Source organism: Pseudonaja textilis, chromosome 2, assembly GCF_049901715.1.
Source record: "Pseudonaja textilis isolate UNSWEBS1 chromosome 2, rPseTex1.2, whole genome shotgun sequence".
Classification (NCBI taxonomy): domain Eukaryota; kingdom Metazoa; phylum Chordata; class Lepidosauria; order Squamata; family Elapidae; genus Pseudonaja; species Pseudonaja textilis.
The window spans coordinates 125,886,830-125,911,066 of NC_141991.1; the positions used below are offsets into that span (position 1 = coordinate 125,886,830).

Below are 24,237 nucleotides of genomic sequence, written 5' to 3' on the forward strand. Positions count from 1 at the left end.
AACAGAGAAGGGTCATTTCCTGGATCTCATCTAGTAGCACTGTTTAATCAATGAGATTCAAAGCACATCAACTCTGCTGAATTGAACAAGAACTACAGATAGACATGCCCTCAGATAGCCAGGACCTATGCCAGTGGTGGCTAACCTTTTTGGGCTCCTGTGCCAAAAATTGTGTGCTCGCTCATGCGTGCTCGCGCTCACGTGCCAGCACCCAGAAGGCAATGCACTTCCCCCCACGCCCCCTGCGCATGGGTGTGCAATCCCCCTCCCATGCCACCCCCTTACCTGCACTGCACCTCCCCAGCTGATTTTCAGCCCAATAATGCCTTTTTTGGCCTCCCAGAGACTTGAGTATAGTTTCTGCAGCCTTTGCAGGCTGAAAAATAGGCCTGTTTCATCACTTCCGGTATTACAGGAAGCGATGAAATGGGCCTAATTTTCATCCTGCAAAGGCTGCAGAAGCTATTAAAAGCCTCTGGGAGGCCAAAAAACAGCAGCGAGGCCTGCACATGCACAGTGAGATAAGTTTGCCTGCAGCTTGTGTGACAGCACAAATGGCTGTGCGTGCCACCTGTGGCACACATGCCATAGGTTCACCATCACGGACCTATGTTATGAAGGGCTTTAAGCTTGTCATTAAATGGAGGCCATATAAAATGTACTGCTTTATCTTCTCATTTGTAAACATTTGTTTTTTCAAGAGTAAAGACCAAGGATGAACAGGAATATTCCTGTTTGTATCTAGAGATTAAAAGTGGCTCTTGAATCCTATTTGGTCCTGGTATAATATAGAAGAGCATTTTTTTTCATAGGAACCTCAAAACCTGTCTAAAAGATCAAACATGTCTTTCTGATATTAAAATTTAAGTCTTGTCTCATTAAATATGGGTAAAATGTCTCTTTTTCTTACTTTAAGTTACTCTGACCAGCTCCATTGGCTTTTGGAAATAGAATTAGTGACAATTCCTTCTATACAAATAGTCATCATATATTGACTTTATCATTTGTCAATCAATTCAGATAGGATGGTGATAAAAAAGTAACTTCATGGCCAATCCTAATATTTACGACCTTTGAAGTTCCATGAAACAAGAGAAATCTGAAGTAAAATCATAAACACAGTTGTAATTTCACTTAGAAACTGCTTTATTTAACAACTGAGTAGCCAATCCCAATAGTGCTCCCTGAAGAGGTCTATCAGTATCTGTCTGTATCTGTATCTCTCTATCTACAGATAGGTAGGTAGGTAGGTAGGTGGGTAGGATAGATAGATAGATAGATAGATAGATAGATAGATAGATAGATAGATAGATAGATAGATGCCCTTTTATGACTATATGCAAAGCAGAGTTCTAAACCATTCTGAAATGAGACTCTGAAATCAACAACCTGCAGCCATTCCCTAAAAATATGAAATTAATAATGAAATAATTCCCCTAGAAAGGCTTCCTAGGATGCAAGGATCATCATTATTAGATATGAATAATAGACACAATAAAAATCCATTCCTTAACTGTTTGCTTATTTATTATCATGCTGTTCCTAAAAATGTCTGAAGAGATAAAAAATCAGCACCTGGGTAATTTTAACAGGAAAGAGGAAGGTAAACTGAGATCGTCTTTCAAATGAGGAAGCAGAAATGATATTTCCAGTTTCCCTGAGCTAAATATTTTTGCCCAGCAAACAACTTACTCAAGAAGACAATTGAATGAAAGAAATGAAATTGGTTCCTAACATGTTGATGTTGGTCACAGCATTTTTGGTCAAGACCTAGAAAAAATGGTGGCATGCGGGCAAAGGATTTCTGTATCTCAGCATACAAATATAATAATTTGATCAGTGCAAAGGGTTTAAAGAGCCTTTCTGAGTAATTTGTTAACTCTTCCAACCAAGGACACCTTCAGTCTTAGTTCTCTTTCCTTTTTTCACTAAATTGAGTATATTTTCTACTCTGTTGTTTCCTCTTCTTATAACAATATAATTTTATATACTTTTATTATATATCAATCTGGGTGCCTCATAGTGGGACAGTATGATTAATACATTTATCAGTCAAATAAAATCAGTCTTATTATTTGAGGAATCAGGGACTACGTCAAATGTACTAAGAAATATTTAAACCGGGGTGTCAAACTCATGTCATCATGGCGGCATCACGTGATGTATCAGGACTTTTTTTTCCATTCGCTAAACCGGGTGGGAACAGTCCCAGCACATGACACATCTGGCCTGCAGGCTGTGAGTTGGATACCCCGATCTAAACTATGTTATGGAATTTGGGGCTATATACTCTCTGAGAGAACACATTAATTTTGAACAGCTGAACCACATACTAGAAGCTTTTGAGAAGTAAAAAGTTTCTTTTCTTGCTAAAGAAATAAGATTTTATCTTTGTATTACCATACAAAGTAAATATTTTATTTGATAATTAATAAATAACAATTAAATGGTACATAATAATCACAATTTTAAATCATTATCATATGCATAATAACGTGAAATCACAGCTTCCAGTTCTTTAGCTGGTGTTGACCTTCATTCACATTGGATTCTTCCTAAGTGCTCCATTCAAAATCCAAGAAAGAAATACTTAGACTCTTTTAATTAGAGAAAAGATATCTTTTACTGGAAATCAAGTGGTAGCAACAAAAGAATTCTGAATCTGAGAAAATGGGTGCATAAATCACATATACAAAGTAATGGCAACGTTCCCACCCCCAATAGTTCAATTGGTTCCTCCAATTAAAAGTTGTGTATATCATCATGTGGGCATCTCCAGGTGGTGATGAGGCTTTTGTCCGTTGACCTTGACAGTGTTGCAGCTGTGCATAGCATAGAATAGAAACCTAAGCAAGAATGTATCCCCCCCAGTTTATACAGTTCTGTTTTGTAACACTTCCAGCTCACTTCCCATAATCATTCTCCCGCTCCTCCCCCCCCCGCCCCCCAGTTACTTATGACAGCTGAAAGATGCAAAGCAAAGGGAGAAAATCTTGAAGGCTGACACTAAGAACCTGCAGTGCTGTAATGTATGAACATAGTATATATGTAGATCACTGCATACATATTTTTAAGCGCCACCCAAGATATTTTGGTATGACACTCAGTGTCCTGATAAGCATAATTACTGAGGCCACCATGGCTGATTGATATATGATTCATTTCTGGTATAATTTCAAATTACTAAAAAAATTAGAGTTATTATTCCTATTTGAAAACCTAAATTACCTTGAATGATTTTGACAGGAGTAGCTGTAAGTCCTTTGAGCACAGTCTACTTCATCTAATGCATGGAGTTATAGACATAAATGTATATATTCAATCTTCTTGTAATGGGAGAGATGGCAAAGAGAGAAATACAAAGCAGATTTACTAAAGGCAGTGACCTCTAACATAGTTATGATTATGGTTACAGCTGTCTACTTGTCAGTTTTAATAATATAATCCTTTCTCTTTTTCATTACTTTGAAATACATCATACTATATTCAGTAGTTCTATTCCTGATAATTGTATTTCTTTCAGATGTATTTTAGCATACACCATTGTGGTTATTGATTCATTGTTTAATTAAACACACAAAGCCACTGGCAGAAGCTAGAAATACCTGAGGGTTTCTGAGAATATAGGCCATTTGAATGAAATATGAACATCACTAAGGGGTTAATCAAATCAAAGATACAGCAAATCCCATATTCTGTGTTCTCAGTGATGTGTTAGTAAATGTTTAAGAAATAGCTCTGCCAACTCCACTGCTGCCACTGTGTCGCAGTGCCAAGCGCAGAACAACTGTTAGGTGTGTTAGGTGTTGTGGCTCAGCTACACTTTCAATCAGTTCCAAATCCCAGAAAATTTAACCACTGGGTCTCATGAGCCGGCTCCAGCATACCTATGCAGATCTATACTGATAGTGGAAGAGAAATCTATAAGTGACTCTGCCAAAGATGTCCTTGGTGTTAAAATATCTATTGTGTTATGACCCAACTTGTCTAGGCAGAGGCAGGCTTCCACAGAGTCCTTTATTGCTCTGCTAATTCCACAACAAATGACCCTACAATCCCCAGTAAAGATCAAACTTCCCTGAGGGCAGCTTCTATGGTACCAAGCCAGTAGTCACCAAAATTGATTCGCAAAGGCAGAGAGGAAGTCCAAAAACAAGTTGCAAATTCACAGGGCAAGATCCGTGCAAAAGATTCAAGGTCCACCACAGGGAAAGGCAAATCCACGAGGTAAAGGCACAAGGCAAAAGCACAGGCAGAAACACGAGTCAAAGCAGTGTTTTTCCAAGGCCAGGGAAGTGCATGGCAAAACAAAACAATTGTTCCCAACAAAGACACTTCTCCTCTGGCCTGTACTTAAGTCAATCCAAGTCAGGTGTACCTTGTAAGGTGGGTCGGGTGGCCTTCTCCTGAGTAGCCTCACAGACTCCTTTGAGCTTGTCTCAGCTCCACTTTCCATGCCCTTGGATTGAGAGGCAGCTGTTCCTCATCAGAGGGGATCTGATGTGATATCACCACTGCCTGTCTGCAGCTGAATACTCCCCTGTGTCTGTGAGGACAGGCATCTTCCTGTTCAGTCAACTACCTCCCCCAATGCCCTGAGAGGTCTGGGACAGCATTATCCTTAGCCCCTGGCCTCTCCAAACATTTCAGGGGAGATGTGCCCTCCCTGTCGGACAGACCCCTTTCCAATTCCTCCTCCTCCTTCAAAGCAGGATCCGATGGGGCCATGACATATTGTCAAAAGTTGTGTGACATCTTAATCCTAATTATTTTTACAGAAACCCATATTATTTTCTTCTAATATCTAATCCAGTTTCATACTAATTCTAATTGCATTGAGATATAAATAATCTAATTACACAAAACTGGGCTAATGTTTTGTCTTCCACATTCCTCCTTGTGTCAGTCAGTCAATCTAGTGAAATAATATGTTTTCTTTTGTTACCTGTATAAAAAAAACCTAAACGATCAGCAAAGGCCAAAGGTTGCTAATTGTGATTGTTACATACATTTTCTCCAGGTAATAATCTTAATTGAAAAAAATGCTTTAAAATTGTAGCCACCAATTTTTGCATAATTAAATGCTAGCGTGAAAAGGAGCTTCTATAGAGACTTTAGTTTTTCAAACACAGCAGAATTAGAGATGTAAGACTCCAGAAAGTTTCCACTGTAGAATGCTGAAGCCTGCATTTTTCACATATTTTGCTCTCTACCTGCAATATTATAATTGTGGGAAATTTAAAAGGTTATTTAAAGAATCAGAGTGAACCTCTATCAATCCTGGAAATGGCAGCATTGGGAATCCACAGTGTCCTTAGAGTACATCTGGAGTCCCCTCTGTTTTGTAAAATTAAATTTTAAATCTCACTAAAATCACTAAGTTTCACAAGATAGCCTATCATTTGGTACTCTGAGCCAAATTAAATGTGATGTGTTTGGATGTGAATAGGCTCTCTGGTGTTTTTTTAAAGTGTTAAGTGGCTTTCAAAGTGCACTGCAGTTGTAACATCAAGCCAATGCCCTTTAACTCTTTTCATCTGCTTTTCTGTGATTAAAATTGACCTTGCCTTGAAGCGGCTATTAGCATCTTCTGTTTCTCCTTGTAATGTGAAGACTCTGTATTCTGGTTTCTTTACACATTGTATTGTATAACTTTTTCATCTCTTACAATGATAGATGAGTCCTGAGTGTATTTTATAGAACTTTCTCACTTTGCCTCTGACAATGGCAAGATGCTAGCAAATGTTCCAACATCTTCAATTCCCCATCAGATTCTTGACAGCTCTGTTGATGTAGAAAGAATTTTCCAAAGCAAGAAAATTTACAAAATTTGGATTCAGTTTCTCCTCCTCCTCCTCCTGTTCTTTGATCATTCCCTCTTTTTATATATGCCTTATTTGTTATGAAATCCCCAGACATTCTCTACAGATAGACACTTTCTTTGCTGTCTGTAGTTTAATATTAATTATATTCCAATTCTTTCCCTTATAATCTTATTCCTGATTTTATCTCTTCCAGTCACTCCAGTAGCTTTGACATCTCATTTGCATACTAACTAACTTTAGTTTGTGTTTTATTGTAACTATCCATATTTGGCATTGGTAACATAAGATGGGGATCAACATGCTTTGTAGGAGATGCTTCTTTGTACTGATCAGTATTGCCTTATGTTGTAAGAATGGAACTAGCTATCCCAATACTTGGTCTGCCTTTTTGCATCATTTCTTCTACCCTTTTTCAATCTTCAGTAAATGTTGTTCCTAAATATTTGAACTTTGATACTTGTTTTATGCTTGTTCCTTCTATTACTAAGTTTAGGGTGTACTTTTCTTTTTTGATTACCATTACTTCTGCTTTTATTTAACTAATTCACATATTATTTATTTTACGTTCTTGGTTCATGGACAGGAGATGTTGTTGCAGTTCTTTAGCTGTACTTATTACCAATGCCTGATCATCTGCAAAGAGCAGTTCATTGATATTCTTTTCATTCCTGGCCTTAGCTTTTTTGCTTATTCTGTTAGGTGATAATTAATAGTGGTGATAAGACACAAATGTGAATGATACATGGGTATTTTGTTGCCTATATTGAAAAAAGATGTAGGTATACATTTTGCATAAGCTCTGGGGGGGAAAACAGTTCAGTATTCAAGACATAGGCCAAAGGTTTTGTTAGTTAGTTAGTTTGTTTCCCAGGGGGTATTATTATGGAGGAGATGATATTGGGATACTTACAGGACAATATCAATCAATAGGAGAAAGATCTTGATCCTTCTCCTCATGGCATTTCACCACAGTAATACTGTTTCTTGCTAATTAAAACTTGGCTTTAAATCTATAAAGTCTGAATGGGGTTATGGGATTAAGTAAACCTCCCTTTCCTTCCCACCCATTTTTGTTTATTTTTCTCAATTGTGCAATGCTTTGCATCTGTATAGTTACATGAATGATTAATAATAGTAGCTACACTAGGAATATAGTTTTAAGAATTTTTTCCCCATGAATTGTCAGGGTGCCCTTTTTATCTCCGTATCTCAAACATGATGAAACACCTTTACAGATATGCAAGCTGACAGCCATTTTCACTAGTTGAATCTGCAAAGAAGGATGCAGAACGCTTAATAATGAAGATAATAATTACCATGGTTGTTATTAACAATATAATGCAGCAGCCGCTAAAATTGCTCCCAGAAAATTGGTAATTTATATTTTCTGGAAAAATTATAATTGCCAACAGAGCTGCTTCTACATTTCTTAAGAATAAAACATTAGTAGAATTGTTCCTTTCTACAGAGGACAAAGATGTGACTAACACTTTTTCATGTTATAAAATTAACATGATTATGGGATTAGGAAATTAATGACAATATAATCAAATTCATAAAGTTTCAGGAGTGGGAATGTTAGCAATGAAAGTATATAAAACAAGATGGACTACCTATAAATTTGGTTATAAAAATTGTCATTATTTATATATGACTGTAGTTTTAAAAGCTAAAACTGCTGGTTAAAAGCCTTGCTAAGGACATATCCATATTATACTCTTTAACTGTTCCTATCCTGTGCTGATACCAGCTGGACTTGAGCTGGTTTAAGAAAATTTTGAGCTGATTAGGATGTTTCTGCATCGGCTTACAAAATATTGAATCTCAGCATGGCTGGCTGACTTGAAGTCCATAAGTCTTAAAGTTGCCCAGTTTGGAGACCTGAAGCGTATAATGGCCAAATATTCAGAAGATCTTCTCAGTATCAATATTAAGCATATAAAAAAACTTGAATGGCATTCCCCAAAAGAACTAGTATTGAACCCTAAGACAATAAACACATCAAATTGTTAAACATTCATCATAGTAAATATATACCTGCTTGCAGAAGTATGTGTTTAGGACAGGTGAAAATCTATGGGTAGAACTGTGTGACTTGCTGACTCTCGAAGGAAGGAAACCAGATACTCTGCAGTTCCTTCTAAACAGAACAACAAGAACTGTTCCAACATGGTGGTTTTACCTGGTGGGATTTATTGTTGCTCTTGCAAAGAAAGCAGAAAGGCGGAGATGTAATGTTGGTACATAGGACTAATTTATGCACAGGGATATATTAAACACAGGGCTATAAAATATGGCCCTTTGAGGCATGGATATAATTAAAATGACCAAACTGTTCCACCAGCCATGAAGTCATTAGAAGCTACAGTCAATTTAATTGAATGCAAATCTTCTTTCACCTGCTTTACTGTTTGAAGCTTTCCCTATCTATTACAAGGGAGAGCTGGGTTACATTTTATGTCTTTCCTTTTTTGTGAAGCTCTCAAGTGTACTCATTTAACTATCCTGTACTGATACAAAATCCACACTGCATAATGTTTATTAAGAAATATGACAGTGCCACAGTCACATTAAGGGTGAATGAAGTTTTGATCGTGCAGCCTGCTGTTCAAAGAATCAGGTCTAAACAACTCTCACCAGGAAGTGGTATCAGCAGTCCTCACCATGCAACTATTGCGTTAGTGACCGTTCAAGGTTACAACGGCACTGAAAAAAAGTGACCTGTGGTCGTTTTTCACACCCTTATGACTGTTGCAGCCATGATCCATGGTCACATGATCCGAATTCAGGTGTACAGCAATTGGTGTCTATTTATGTCAGTTGCAGTGTCCCTTCATCATGTTGTTGCCTTCTGACATGCAAAGTCAACAAGGAAGCCAAGTTCACTTAACAACGGTGTTACTAACTTAGAAACTGCAGCGATTCACTTAACAACTCAAGAAAGCTCATAAAATGGGGCAAGAGTTATTTAACAAGTGTCTTGCTTAGCAATGGAAATTTTGGGCTCAATGGCATTCCCAAGTTGAGGACTAGCTATAATGTATACATTGCCACCATGAACACTTGCTGTCTTAGTACTCATCCATTTTAGTTACCGGTTGAGATGAGGCTGAGCTCATGTAATTGCCATGGTGGCACAAGGACTAAATTGTCTGAGTCTTGCCATCACTTTTCTCCATTTCAAAGCCCGGGCGTTTTTCTCCACTTTGAACAAAATATCCCAAAATATCTAATCATAGTACGATGCTTTTGTTGAGATAATGACATCTGGTACTGAAATGCAATTTCCTGCCAGGTTCTCTCTCCATGTAACATAAATGACATACCATCCCGAATTTGTCAATCTTCTGTTCACAGCAGACAGCGTTACAGAGTAGGGATGACTGGCACGTTTTATTTTTCCTGAATAGTTTGACGAGGATTGTTAATCAGATACAGGTACAGTCCTTGACTTACAACACTTCATTCAAAGTTACAACGGCACTGAAAAAAGTGACTTTTGACATTTTTCAGCCTTATGACCATTACAGCAGCCCCATGGTCACATGAATGAAACTCAGATGCTTGGCAACTGACTCAAAGATATGATGGTTGCACTGTTCCGGCATTATGTGATTGCCTTTTGCATCCTTCTATATAGGCAAAGTCAACGGGGAAGCCAGTTTCACTTAACACACATGTTACTAACTTAACAGTTGCAGTGATTCACTTAACAAATGTGGCAAGAAAGGTCGTAAAATGGGGCAAAAGTCACTTAAGAGCTGTCTTGCTGAGCAACAGAAATGTTGGCTCAATTGTGGTCGTGATTCGAATAGTCATTTAATCTGGGTGAGAAGAATCTTCTTTCACTGACTTTTGTGTGGGCAATGTTAAAAGTGATGAATGGTAGAAAAGGTCTGAGGGATGCAATGGAGCATCTCTGGAGGCTGTTCCTTATGGCTGTTTATTGTGCACTTTTCTATCTTTTTCCCTACGTATAGGGGAGATGTGACGTGTGGGGAATACCTGCTGATTAAAGGCAGCTGTATTTAGATTTCCAAATATAGTTCTGGCGCTGTGTAAGCAGGAGAATCTCTTATGGATATATGATATTGCACACTTCATCTCTCCAGGCTCTAAAGAACTGGGTCTGAATACACTCGGAGTTTGGGATGTGAGAAAGCCAGGAGAGAATTGATGCAATGTCTGCTTGAGCTTATTCATGGGCTCGATTTTTATATTTGCTGCTTGAAAAGTCCACTGATACGATAGAAGCCAATTGAACTGTGTTTACACAGCCATTATTCCTGGCATACATTTCCTGGAAACTAATATACAATTCTAAGGCTAATTCACTGAAATTGGAAATTGAAACTACAGAAAGCAAAAAAGAGCTGTGTGGAGATTATGAAAGAGTTGCACTCATTAATTCTATTTAATTCATCTAAAAGGAAATAACGATGAGAATACCTTTAGATAACCATCTGATCTCCACACCTTGTGTATAACACTTATATGTAGCACCATGAAGATTTTGAAAAATGTAAATACAGGTAGTCCTCAATTTACAACTATACCTAAACCCAAAATTTCCATTGCTAAGCAAGGGAGTTGTTAAGTGAGGTTTGCCCCATTTTGCCACCATTCTTACCACTGTTATTAAATGAATCACTGCGGTTGTTAAATTAGTAACATGTTTGTTAAGTGAATCTGGCTTCCCTATTGATTTTGCTTGTCAGAATGTCGCAAAAGGTGATCACATGACACTGCAACCATCATAAAAACAGGACAGTTGGTAAATCATGTGATCATGAGGATGCTGCAGTGGACAAAAGTGTGAAAATAGTCATATGTTACTTTTTTTCAGGGCCATTGTAACTTCAAACGATCATTAACTGAATGGTTATAAGTTGAAGACTACCTGTATGGGACATCAAACAATATAGCAAAATGTAGAGAGTTATTTAGACACGTATGTGGTCACAGATAAATAACACTTTCTGGTTACTAAGGAGCAATATAGGAATTTAAACATTGTGGTAGGAAACCTTCCCCATCCCAAGGTATTCTGAGCCATTGGAAATATGTTTTTCAGAATTTCTAGCCAACATGGCTGTTGCATTCCCATAACTACTAATGGGCATAGGTTTGATGGAAGTTAGTCTGCCAAAATTTTAATGTTAGTTACCAAACTATTTCTAATGGAATATGTAAAGTTTCAAGAACCTGCCTAGACCATTTGATTACTACTACTGGTCTTAATTGGTCTCTTTTATGGCTAAAATGGAAGGGTGTTTGATTGATTTATTTTTATCCCATCTTTATTGCTTTATAAGTAACTCCAGGTAGTGAACACTACCTAATGCTACTTCCTCCTCCTATTTTTCCAAAAATAACGACCTGTGAGATGGGTTGGCCTGAGTGACAGTGACCAATCTAAGGTTACCCAGCAGGCTTTTATGCCTAAGGCAGAATTAAAACTCATGGTGGTCTGTTTCTAGGCCATCACCTTAATCACTACACCAAAGTGACTATCTTTACTTCTGTGTGGGAGAGTCCTATATTTTTAGAAGAGGTACCAATTCAAGAGGGAGGGAGAGGAAGAGGGGGGGGGAGAGAAAGAGAGACTCTAAATACTAATACTCTTAGTATTTGTATTTGGAACATATTATCCTTTGGTGTAGAGGTACCGTCACTTTTCTGAGGGGAAAAGAGCCAGTAGCAACTATGACAAACCTCAACCTTTCTCCCACTGAGGCAACATACCTACTCTTTTCCCCTTGGGATTGGCAGTGCTAGTTTGGAAGAAGGATGCCCAGAACAAGAAAGTACCCAAGAATATTCGGGATATTATTGCCAAAAAAGCCAATGCAATCAAGGCTGCATCAACACATAGAATCAAGATCATGTGAAGTGATTGTAACCACTTCATACTACCCTGATAAAAGCACACTGGGAATACTGTGTCCAGTTCTGGTCACAATATAAAAAAGACGTTGAGACTCCAGGAAGAGTGCAGAGAAGAGCAACAAAGATGATTAGGGGTCTGGAGGCTAACCATAATGAATATTGTGGGAACTAGATACATCTAGTCTAACAATATTTGAGGGGCTGTCATAGAGAAGAGGGGGCTAATTTATTCTCCAAAGCATCTGAGGGCAGGACAAGGTGTAATGAGTGGAAGATTATCAAAGAAAGATCCAACCTAGAATTTAGGAGAAATTTCCAGACAGTAAGAACAATCAGTGGAATGGCTTGCCTCCAACAGTTGTGTGTGCTCCTCCACTGGAGATTTTTAAAAAGAGATTGGGCAAACATTTGTCTGACATGGTATAGGGTCTTCTGCTTGAGTGGAGAGTTGGACGATAGAAGTTCTCTAAGGTTGTTTCCAACCTCTTATTCTATGTTCATATTTAGAAAGGAGTGTTGGCCTTTGCTAAGAAAGAGGTTAATTTCCATTTAGGAGTGGATGCTAATCCTGTAAAACAAAAAACCCACGCACAATTATAACAATTTCCCCCCTTTCCTTGATTATTGTGTTAAGATTTAGTAGAAACAGACATTTAAAACCTCAGTGACAGGCCCCTTTTCCCAAAAGTTCTCTAATGAAATTCAGCCTGAAATTCTTGAAACAATTGAATCGGCTGATTAGGGAGTTTTCAGACCTTAGAACAACAACTTTGCTATTCATCTGATTTCAAGTAATGTGCAAAAGAAATGTTTTTGATCTTAATAAACTTCATAAACCACGTATTATGTAAGAGATCAGATGAAAAAAAAACTTCAATAAGAAATTGCTCTTTTAAGCCAATGAAACGATAATTCTAGATGTCAAAAAAGAATCTTATCAAGGAAAGGAAAAATAGAGGAACTACACAAAAATAAACACACAGAGAATTCCAAATACAATCGATGAAATAAGCCTAACTAAACTGGTTATATTGTTTAAATTAATATATTTTCAGCACTTTTAGAATTCCTTGTAGAAAAAAGCCAGAAAAAAAAAATGAATCTGGCCCCAGCTTAGATCTTAAGTAAGCTTTCCTTTTCCCATTCCTCTTTTTCCACTCTCAAATATTCAGTTTTGTAGAATAAAGATGGTTTAAAAAGCCATCCTCTTTGGGGAGATGGACTGTCATTTTCTTTCAATTAAGCAAAAAGTTGCACCTCTAATGCCAACAAATTAAAAAACACTAACATCTGAACCCATCGTCCTAATTACCCTTGGTTGAATTAGGCACTGATTAGATTTTACCAGTTATGCCATTGTATATAAAGGATTATATGAGCGACACTATTTTGGAAATAGTGAAAAGATGATTTCCATCTAGTCAAACCCTCAGATAATCTAGAAAATTCGATTGTAGCATACCAAAAACTACAGGGAGTTACAGAGACTGTGTTGTTGACATACATAAAGCAATGCAGAAGAAGCTGTTTTTTAACTGTTTTCTTTTTTGTGATACCAGTTTGAATCTGGTATCAATCTAGGGTGCGAATCTAGGGCAGATGCAAAGGGAATTACTCCATTCTCTGCACAAATACCTATGTTTGGTGTAATTTTTGCCTAGAGGTGGACATAATTTAAAGAATTTCCTATGTTTCAATGTTGCTAGAGAAATAGCTGTAGACTGAAGAAATATAAAAGTATCCCTCATAAAAGTTCTGTGTGCTAGAAAGGATGGTGCAAATAGCAATAGCACTTAGATCTCTGGTCTATACCACTTACAGCACTCTCTGGGCAGTTTACAATATCAGCATACTATCCCCAATAATCTTGCCCCTCATTTTACTGACTCTTGGAAAGATGGGAGCCTGAGTCAAGGGTCGAACTCTAGACTGTGGGCAGAGATAGCCAGAAATACTGCAGAGTTAGCCAGCAATACTGCATTCTAACCACAGTACCACCATGTTTCTGTCATTATTTGGAGAACAGGTATGCAAATGCAGAGTTTCAGCAACATACCAAGTGTTTCATCCTGATTGCTTGCTTGCTTGCTACCTATCTTGCTTGCTTGAATAGTTTTATATAGCTGCCCAGCTTACACACAGCAACTCTGTCATATTATGTAAACTGTTCTTTAGTCTTCTTGGAGTCTATAATCCCTGCCCACTATGTTTATCCTCCACAGGGATTCAGAGAATTGAAATCAAAATAGTTTCAGGTTGGTGAAAGGTTTTCCATTCCTTAAAAATTGTATCTTTGCACCCATGACTTCATTTTTTATTGAATCAATTCCCAACTCTAGCAGGAGATGGTGGGTTTCATGCTCCAGAATAGATTTAGATTAGCGAAATAGTCCATAAACCTAAACTGTTATTCATGACTTAATATATCTTGATCTTGAAAACCTCCAAGGAAGGTCTCATGTTTTGAAAGACTTGTCTCTATCTTAAATACTTAATCTACAACACTCTTCTGTATATTGCTTGTGGGGCTGTTATCAGAAGAAACAGTAAGCAAATATAATTTTAAAAGAGATAAACATCACAATAGCATCCCTTAGAATCAGAGAAAAGAATATTGCAGGACTGGAGATATTATATTGTAGATCTCATGTGTTTCCTGGAGGGGTTTTGAAGTGAACTGGAAATATCATTTCTACATTGCATTCTCTCCATCTGATTCTGCCCACCCCACCCCCAACCTCTTGGCATCCCAGGTCTCTTCAAAGCTAAGCTGCCATAATACCTGTGTGTGTGTGTGTGTGTGTGTGTGTGTGTGTGTGCATATGTGCTTATGTTTAATTTGTATTGGTGAAATATAATAAACAGAAAGAAAAGTCATACAACAATAATAATATGTTAGCTTTATTAATTTGATGCCAAAGAGTAAAAAGCATTTATAAAGAAACTAACTCAAGTGACACTGGGCAACGTGATAGTTACTGCTTTCTGAGAACATACAGACTGTAGAACTTAAAGTAAAGATCTTCATGGGGTTTGTTCATTTGTTTTTTGAATCTTCTTTATAATCAATTCCATGCACAAGTAACACAAAATGCTGAAAAGGCAATAACTGCATTTGTTAGCGACTAGAAACCCTTTATGGACTTTTTGCTGAAAACAGGAAAAATGAACGTGATTTATGGGTTTAATGATTGGAAAGGGGTAGAATATGGAAAGAAAGCAGCCGTGATGTAAACTGAGGGACAAAGGATAAAATATAAGTGTGTTTATAAGTGCTGTAAAGATCAAAAGCTACTCCTTTGTATCTTTTTTATTTTTGTTTTTCATTTCTTTTCTAAGTACTTTTCTTATCACTTTTCTTTTACTTTTCTTTTTTTTCCCCTTAAATTTGTATTTCTTTTACTTTGTAAAATATTTCTTTAATAAAAAAGTATTTAAAAAAACAATAAGGCATGTCAAAACTCAAGGATAGGCAACCCATCATATGTATTTCGGGCTATATTTTTCATCAGCACAAGTAGCATAGTCAATGCTTAGCCTATCCCATTCCTTCCTTTCCCTTCAGTGGTTTAATAAGGGATATTATTCAGCCTTTAAAAACATACTTTGGATTGAAAAATCAATATGTGGAAATCTTGCATGGTAATATTTGTGGTCTTCTTCTATTAGGACACAGGTAGTCCTCATTTTAACACTGTAACTGAGCTTGGAAGTACAGCTATAAGTCATGCTGGTCATTAAGTAGGTCATCATATATGATACTCTTTTATGGTGGTTATTAAGCAAATCACCATGGTCATTAAGCAAATCTACAGTTCTTATCCATTATCTTTGATGGATGATTTTTGCTGGAAACTGGAAGTAAAAACCATTCTCCACACACACACACAAAAAACCAAATCCTAAATTACAGTCACATAACCATGGGATGCTGCAAGTGGTTTTAATTTTAAATCAACTGCTGAAAGCCCAAATGTGATCATGTGGTTGGGGAGTGGACTAGCCATCAGAACTTTGAATATAGGTGGACCAGTTCCGGTTTGCAGGGCTTTGGCAGCAGGCAGGAATCCGCGATTGTGCGCGGTTTCTGCCTGCGCTTGCTGCTGGAGTGCCCCGAGCCAGCCAGCTTTGGGGCTAAGCCACCCTGTAGAGGTGGTGAAGACAGGGGAGACCTGGCTGGGTCGAGAGGAGCCGCATCTCTCCTCCTCAGCTGGCTAAACTCCCTTTTCTGAAGGCGGTAAGAGCGGTGGTCAGAAATGGCCACCTCAAAGAAGCACTCAGCCAGAAAAGAAAGTGCAGGAGGAAGTTAAGAAGTGAAAGTTTTTGGCTGACCAGGACAAAAAGTAACAACTAAGGTACCCTGGAATTTAAATTTTGCAAAAGATACATCGCTCCCAAAGAAGAGTCGGAAGCAGCGAATGAAAGTGAAAAGGGAAAGTTTTTTTTTTTCACTCTCCTTCCTCATGCTGATAACAAGAAGATCTGAATAAAGAAATCAGAAAAATCCACTTTGGCACTAAATTTAATTAAATGCCAAAGGGACAATAAAGATTTCTGAATATTAAAAAATCCTTTTTTTGTTATAAGTGGGAAGGGAGAGGAAAAGAATAAGATCAGGACTTGGAAGGAGGAGACTGCTTGGAATTCAAAAGAACTTAAAGTTAAATCTTAACAAGATTTCTAAAGGATACATTTTAACTGGAATTTTGCAACTAAATAGTAACCCCAAGAAGAGAAAGTGAAAAAAAAGAAGAAAGTGTTAAAAGAAACAGCTTGTGTGTATTTGGATTGTTTGGTGACTTTGGAATTTTTGGAAATCATATTTGAATGACTAAAAATAATTGGCTGGTTGCTTAAAAAAAGACATTCTACAATGGCATCACTTCTGGATGGACTGAATGAACTGGATGAACTGAAAATCAAATTTAAAAAATATAAAGAAGAGGAACAAGAAGGGAAGGGCTCTTTTGGCTCTACTTTTCAATTCTTAGAAATGGCAATCGGTGTTTACAAGAAACAGCAAGAAAGGACTGTGCAACAAGAAGATTGGAATAAAGAAGAAGCCATTTTTAATGAACAAGTAATTCTATCTGGGGAAGAAAGGGGAAAGGGGGGAAAGAGAATGGAGAATTTAAGACTTAAAAAAACAGCCAAAAAAGGGGAAAATAATGTGAAAAGGGACAGAAAAGGGGAATACAGAAGAGGGAAATGGAGGCGGAGAGACAGGGGGGTAAAAAGGGGAGAGAGAAGAAGAAGAAAGGGAAGAGAAGTTACAAAGATCTGGAGCAAGATGTAAAGAAACAATTTATTCAGAGATAATGGGTGAAAATTTAACTGAAAAAGGGATTCTGTAAAGGTACATAAGATTGTATTGTTATATTTGTAATAGAAATAATGTTAGAAAATTGGAAACAACATATGATTAAAAAGTGGAATAAAATAGTTTGTGTAATTTAGTGAAACTTTTGTGAACAAAATAAATGAAATGAAATAAATGAGAGAATTGAATTAGGAAGGAATTTTAACTACTCAATGTTTTATAAAATATAAGTGAAGTGAGAGGGAAGTAATTATGGAAAGTTTATAAGTGTTCCCATTGAAGTACGATACTTATTTGAAAAGTAATGTGTAAAATGTTCAAGATTTAAATGAATATTAATATTAATGATAGAATTGAATTGGTATGGATTGTTGTTTTAATTATGTTATATATTTACATTTTTTTTTTCTTTTTTAAAAATACATTGTGTAGTTTTAGAATGTACCAAGCAGAATACGAACAGAAATCATGTATTACATTAAGTGTTATAATTTTAGGGGGAAAATATAAAGGCGTCATACTCCAATTAGTGTTCACAGGAGAAATTTTGCTTAATGAGAAAAGATAATAGGCAGCTGAAACAGGACAGACAAAGAATATAAGCATGATGATTTGAACTGAGATGAAATAAATAAAATAAAATTAAGAAAGTTGAAAGAGGGAAGAAGTTATATAGAAAATGTAGAATGATAATAAGATTTATGGAATGGAATATAAAAATGAGCATGAACTTGAATTTGTGTCTGCACGAAGAGATGTAACCCGGGATCAGGCTGCTTTCAAAAAAGATGTTTTATGTTTTTATGTTCTATGCTTTGTTTGTTTATGTTTGTTTTTAAAAATCAATAAAAAAATTTTTTTAAAAAAAGAACTTTGAATATAGGTCATAAATACTTTTGGAAGGGGGAAATCTGTTGTAACTTTGAATGTTCACTAAGTGACTGGATGTAAGTTGAGGACTACATATGTGTACTTCAAAGTATTCTTAAGGTGAGCAGAAAGTATTCTTAATTTACTTGGGGTAGGGAGAATAAAAGTTGGCTGGTTAACTAAGTTTTGTTTCTTGTTCTCTTAGTCAATATGTTTCAGTCCCTGTAATGCACTTTGAACCAATTTATTTTATTGATGACACTTATGTAATTGACTTTCAAGGCCCACTCTTCATTGCTACTTGTGTTTGTGCTAAATCCAAATTGGATGCATGCTGTTTAGCTCTCTCTAAGAAATCATTAATTCCTCAGATTGCAGTAATGACAAAAGACAACAAAATAGATTTGGGAATGTTTGTTTACTCACCATTTGGAACTTTGTGAAAAATAAATTGGGAAAAATATGAGGGGATATATGTACTTTTAAAAACAAGCAGGCAGAAAGTCTTCTTGCAGTTTTACAAATGCAATATAGGAATAATAAAAAGTATACCATGTATTAAAAATATGCTAGTAGACATTCAAATCTCTGTTTGTTTTGAACCATCATTAGATGACCTGAGATGAATCCATCTCAGTTTGAGGAGATTCTGGAAAACAAGGTTTAGCAATGGCTTCAGGATAGAGAATGTTAAAAGTAAGTTGTAAGTAACTTTTATGCCAAAGTTATTCTGGATGTAAGAAAGACATTTGGACATAATTGGATCAGTAACCCCTCTGAGCCAAAGCATTTTGGGTAGCATTGTCCAATCAACTCTTCAAAATCTCTATCTTTCAAAACATCAAAGCTTTTCCTGCTCTGCTCTGATTGATTTAGGACAGGGGTCGGCAACCTTAAACACTCAAAGAGCCACAAAGGTCCTAACCGGAAGCCCCCATTCTATTATGGAGCTGACCAGAAGTCCAGTTCCCCCACCATAGAGTCTCCTCCTGCCGTAATGTCCTTTTTCCTCTGCCAACTGGAAGTCCGGTTCCCCCACCATAGATTCTCCTCTTAGCACAGCATCCTTTTTCCTTTTACCAACTGGCGACAGGGAGCCACAGCAGAGGGATGGAAGAGCCACCTGTGGCTCCAGAGCTGTGGGTTGCTGATTACTGATCTAGGAGAATCCTGATTATGGAACTCAGTCATGGAGATTACAACTGGCCTTTCCACTGCCATCTTTTAAATGACAACTGAAGCCATGCCTATTCACCTGTACTCTTATTGAGTTAAAGCTATTTTAAGAGCTACATCTTTTTAGAATGCTTTTGAAATGAACTTTGCTTTAAGGGTTATTTTCTAGTTGTTTAGTTTTTATTAAAGATTTTTTTTCATTGTTTTTTGCACACCATTCTGGGAGGACGTGTAAAATGAAAATAAATACATATATTATTGTCTGCATTAGGCTTTTGGGGGAAAAATGCAAGCAATATTTAGTAGGTTGGAGTTTTTTCATCTACCCAATAATCTGACAGGGACCAGGGTTTCTTCAGAACCAGATTTACCACAGAATATCGTTGTTAGCAATGTTATAACCTAGGTTATGATGCATAACCTAATTTTACTTGCTTTATTATCTAATGGTACTTTGTTTAACTTCACAAGAGTCTTGAAGGTTGGCTGTGTGTAAAGTGAATATAAATGTTGATTACTACATTGAGGCCCTGATCCCATCAGGAAAAGCACTCACCTTCATGATACAATAGTCATCCCATTTCTAATGAAATGTATGTACTTTCTCTACTTTCCCTAATAAGAATAGAGTGCAGCAGGAAAACAAAAAAGTTCAAATCCGCAACATACAGACTCTGTTATAACATGAATTAATTTATTCTCTTATCAATAGGCAATCTAATTCACTGAAGTCTCTTCTCCCCCTGCTAAATTCAATTTAACCCTTCTCATATAAAATCAATTGCAATCAACCTGCCCTGCACCCCACAAGTAGGAACTTTAGTGGCTTGTTCAAGGCGCTTTCAAATATTTTGGTAATGGTCCAGTGCATTATTGATCATTTAATTTTTTTTCTGTTCTGCTCTGATTAGTTAATTGGCATTTTCTGCAACCCTCTTGGTTTGCAAATATATAAATATGCCAGTTTTAGTTTTGTAAATTATGCTTTGGACTGGAAAAAAGGAAAAGAGAGATTGGAAGCATTTTGACCTAAGTTTACCTGCACTGTAAAGCCCTGGGAAACAAAAATCCTTGTGATCTGGAAAAGACCGTGTTTCCTGTAGAGCATTTTGCTAACCCTGGATTATATGCTGAAGAGAAAAAAAAAATCAATCTGAGGCATCCTTGAATACAATCTGCTTGTTAATCTGTTTGGAAACTTTTGAATTGATAAAACAGCAGCCACAATGAAGAAGCAAGTATTATCTCTAATGAGTGTTGGCACAACCTTAAATGACATAACCACTGGATATAAAGACGGGGAATTAGAGCACAGCTTGAAACTATGGAAGAAATGGTTCTTAATCAGGCAGAGAAGTTGTTTCATGGCTGTCCCTTTGAGTGACTCTTGAAAAGAATGATGTCTCATATTGGTGTACATAGGCAAGAAACACCGGGGGGGGGGGCGGGGGGGAGAGATGACAGCTTAGCTTCTACACATCTCTTTTGAGAGATCCCTGGATTTTTCTTTATTTCTTTGTTTTTTAATGTTGCTTCAATTCACTATTTTAAAAAGTGGGTTTATGGTACTTCAAAAATAAGAATTTGCAGTATCTTCCTTGCTGGGTTAAATCAGTTGGTATGAGATTGAGGGAGTACAGATAATCTATAGTTTAAGACCACAACTGAGCCCAACACTTCTTTTTGCTAAGCAAGACAAGGATCAAGTGAGTTTTGCCCCAATTTACGATCTTCCTTGCTACAATTGTTAAGTCAATCACTGCAGTTGTTAAGTTAGTAACACGATTGTTAAATTGAATCGGGCTTCCCCATTGACTTTGCTTGTCAGGAGGTCACAAAAGGGACACTGCAACTGTCATAAATGTGAATCAGTTGCCAACTGTCTGAATTTTGAGCGTGTGACCAAGGAGATGCTGCAACGGTTGTAAGTCTGAAAAATGGTCATAAGTCACTTTTTTTCAGTGCCATTGTAACTTCAAACAGTCACTAAAGCAATGATTGTAAGTCCAGGGCTACCTGTAATTCAAAGAACGAAAGCACTGTATACACCAGGGGTAGGCAAACTTTTTGTCTCGGGGGCCTCATTGACTTTTAAAATTTGACAGACGGGCCGCCACCTGGTGTCGAAATGCCTGTCATTACAAGTCAAAATCAAATGAATGCAATCATTCAATCATTCACATCAAACCTTAATTCTGTACCAATCTGCGGCGGGCTGGATTAAAAAGACCAACGGGCCGGATGTGGCCCCTGGGCCGTAGTTTGCCCACCCCTGGTATACACCATCATGCCGCTTGCAGGATTGGAGCTGCCCCTGTGCATGCACAGCAGCCCATCACTCACACGGCCTGGTTACCCTTCCCACCCACCCCAGCCACCCACAAAAGTTGGAGACCACTGGCGCAGGCAATTCATTCACAATGAAGGCAGCTGATTGTGTGAAAGTCCAATTGCTTTTGGTCGTTAATTCCATATACCTTGTGACTTGGCTAAATATTGTAGCTATTATGTGGCATTATATGGGCAGCACTGCTGGTTTGGCCCTTTTACTGCATTTGGAAATTCTGAAACTTTTGATGAAAGAATGTTTTGTTGTTGTTATCAGTTATTTCTACACAGTTGATTTATAGCATCTAATTGAATAATCCAAGCATCATTGTTGCAATATATTAATAATGAAGACTGACTTCTGGACAGTTGACTCCATAAGATGCTATAAATCAGGAAACTGGAAATGGCTAATAGTTGTAAGGGTATGTTCAGTTTGTTATGGGCACTTCTTATTCTCCCCTTCTTGCTTGTTCTCTCAGGACGATAAATTACTTCTTAGAATGCCAAGCAATGACTGTCTGTGTCTTGTTATAACAACTCTTACAATTTATAGCTTTGTCACATCTTGAATCTAATTGAATTTGCCTTCAACCAAGTGAATATTACTAAGCAAATGTCCAGGGATATTATGCATTTGAAAAATCTAACAGTACACATAACTGCTGATCCTTTCATTCTGAAGGAAAAAATGTCAAGAATACAACACAGTGCTGGCTATACTAATATTGGGGGCAGGAATTTTTTTCTCTCTCTCTTTTGAGCGAATCTAGTAATCCACTTACCTTTTAGGCAATCCACTGATTTACATGCCACCTGATCCCTATGATTAGCAGTGCACCTCTAAACCTCATCTTGTCTACTTTCTTAGGAATTAAAAATGTCTATGTTTACTTATGTACTCAGTGAGCGCAACCTGCTCTTCTCGGGGAAGCTTCTAACCTCATTAGAAGATAAGTACTAAAATTAGGAAGCTATTTAAAACTCTTTGATCTGAAAGTGGAGCTTTTTAACCTGAGTTATGGCAATAATATCGCTGCCTTTGGAGGAACTTCTGTGCTTTGAAATAGTTCTGGAATAATACAACTATGTGGTCATTTCTCACACCCATTGTCTACAGCTCAGCTTCCCTTGAGATCATGCTATCTCTTAAGTTAAAAACTGATGATTTTAGGCCTGATGACATGTCCAAATTTGTCATAGTTCTGCTGCTTCACCAAGCACGGTGATCATTTCTATGCTCACCGGCTGCTTTTTAATGGGGGGAGAGGGAGACGGGGGAGAGAGAAGGCTCAGCAAGTTAGCACAAGTGAAAGGAAGTGAAGTGGGAATTAATTTTCTGAGCATGATTGGTGTTAGAACAAGCACTGAACAAATGAATTGGTTTGTGGGAAATGGATCTCACAGAGCTCGGCCATATTAAAGTACCAGAAAAAGACTGCTGCTTTCCCCTGCTTTTTAAAAGGCCCCTATTAGAGTTATTGTCAAGTGACAACATGGCTGGCTAGTTAGACAGAATGTGTTTTTTGTGGCTATCTTAAAAAACATTTGCTAAAGTAACTCTGTCTCCAGTGATTGAATTGAGAACTTAAGGCCTGTTTTGAAATCATATGCCTATCCAAGGACAGGACTATAGATATCAGCAAAGAACACAACGGGTGCAGTCCGCTATTTTTTAGAGCTGAAGAAATAATGGTACAAGGTTCTTGTTTTCAAAGAAGACTAGAACTAGCCAACACATGTACAGAACTTCTGGGCATTTGGCTTGGTGTGGACTGAAGGATACATGTCTCTGTCCCTTCTTATACCATTGAGCTTGCTAAGAGCCATGCTGCATGTGAAGTACTCAGCTCTGCTCAGCAAGGCTGTTTTGTTTTTGTTTTTAAAATAAATTCAGCATGGGAATCTCAGTCCCATATCTGGATCATCAGTATAGGTCCGTGATGGCGAAACTATGGCACACGTGCCGGAAGTAGCATGCAGACCCATTTCTGCCGGCATGTGAGCTGTCGCCCCAGATCAGGGCCCCTGCACATGCGCCTGCCTCCCTCCAGCCAGCTGATTGTCAGGTATCTGCCACGCATGCGCAGAGGCACGGGGCACACGCGGAGGGGTTGCATGTGCATGCACAGGGGGTAGGGGGAACGGGGGGGTCATGCGCACATGCGCGGGGCATGCATTGCATTATGGATGTAGGCACATGCACATGCACACTTTCAGCACACAATGACGAAAAGGTTGGTCATCACTGGTATAGGTGATAAGAACCTCTTTCTGGTGCTTCCAGTCCAGGATGAGATCTCCTTGTTTCAGCTATTTGCTTTGTCCCAGAAATAAATTGCACCACTTTTGGCAATAGGTGTTACCAATTCAAAGGGAGTACAATAGCAATACTTATTTTTTTAATTTTCCTCCCCAAAATGAATTTATTCCTTTCGTTTCTGTATTACAGTTCCTTCCTTTTGGGGTTTGGTGAATTCAGCTTGGAATCTTTGCTCCGTTGGAAAACGGCAATCACCAGTCAATATAGAAACCAGCCATATGATCTTTGATCCCTTCCTTACCCCACTTCGAATAAACACAGGGGGTAGAAAGGTAAGGATGTGCTTGTACTTTTTTAAAAATATATCTTTATTAAATTTATTTTGTTACATCGTAAAACATCATGGTATCAACAACGTTCTTGGCATCTATACAGGTTTTTAGTTTAAATATCATAATACATTATATTACATTTGTCTACTACTAAATAATAGCTTTAACTATAATTACTATTGTTATATCTTTATATAATTTACAAAATTTTGTTTTACTTTCTTAAGGGTTGTT

The 24,237-nt window shown here is 37.5% G+C and overlaps 1 protein-coding gene across 3 annotated transcripts in view; it reads left to right on the top strand.

Moving 5' to 3' along the window:
* The window catches only part of CA10 (carbonic anhydrase 10 (inactive)), a 372,251-nt gene that overhangs the window by 121,541 nt on the left and 226,473 nt on the right, over positions 1–24,237 (top strand). For all 3 annotated transcript variants that reach the window (XM_026711241.2, XM_087925164.1, XM_087925165.1), the window contains one exon: positions 23,861–24,003. In XM_026711241.2, the coding sequence (XP_026567026.1) occupies positions 23,861–24,003 (143 nt within the window). The remainder of the gene's footprint in view (positions 1–23,860; positions 24,004–24,237) is intronic.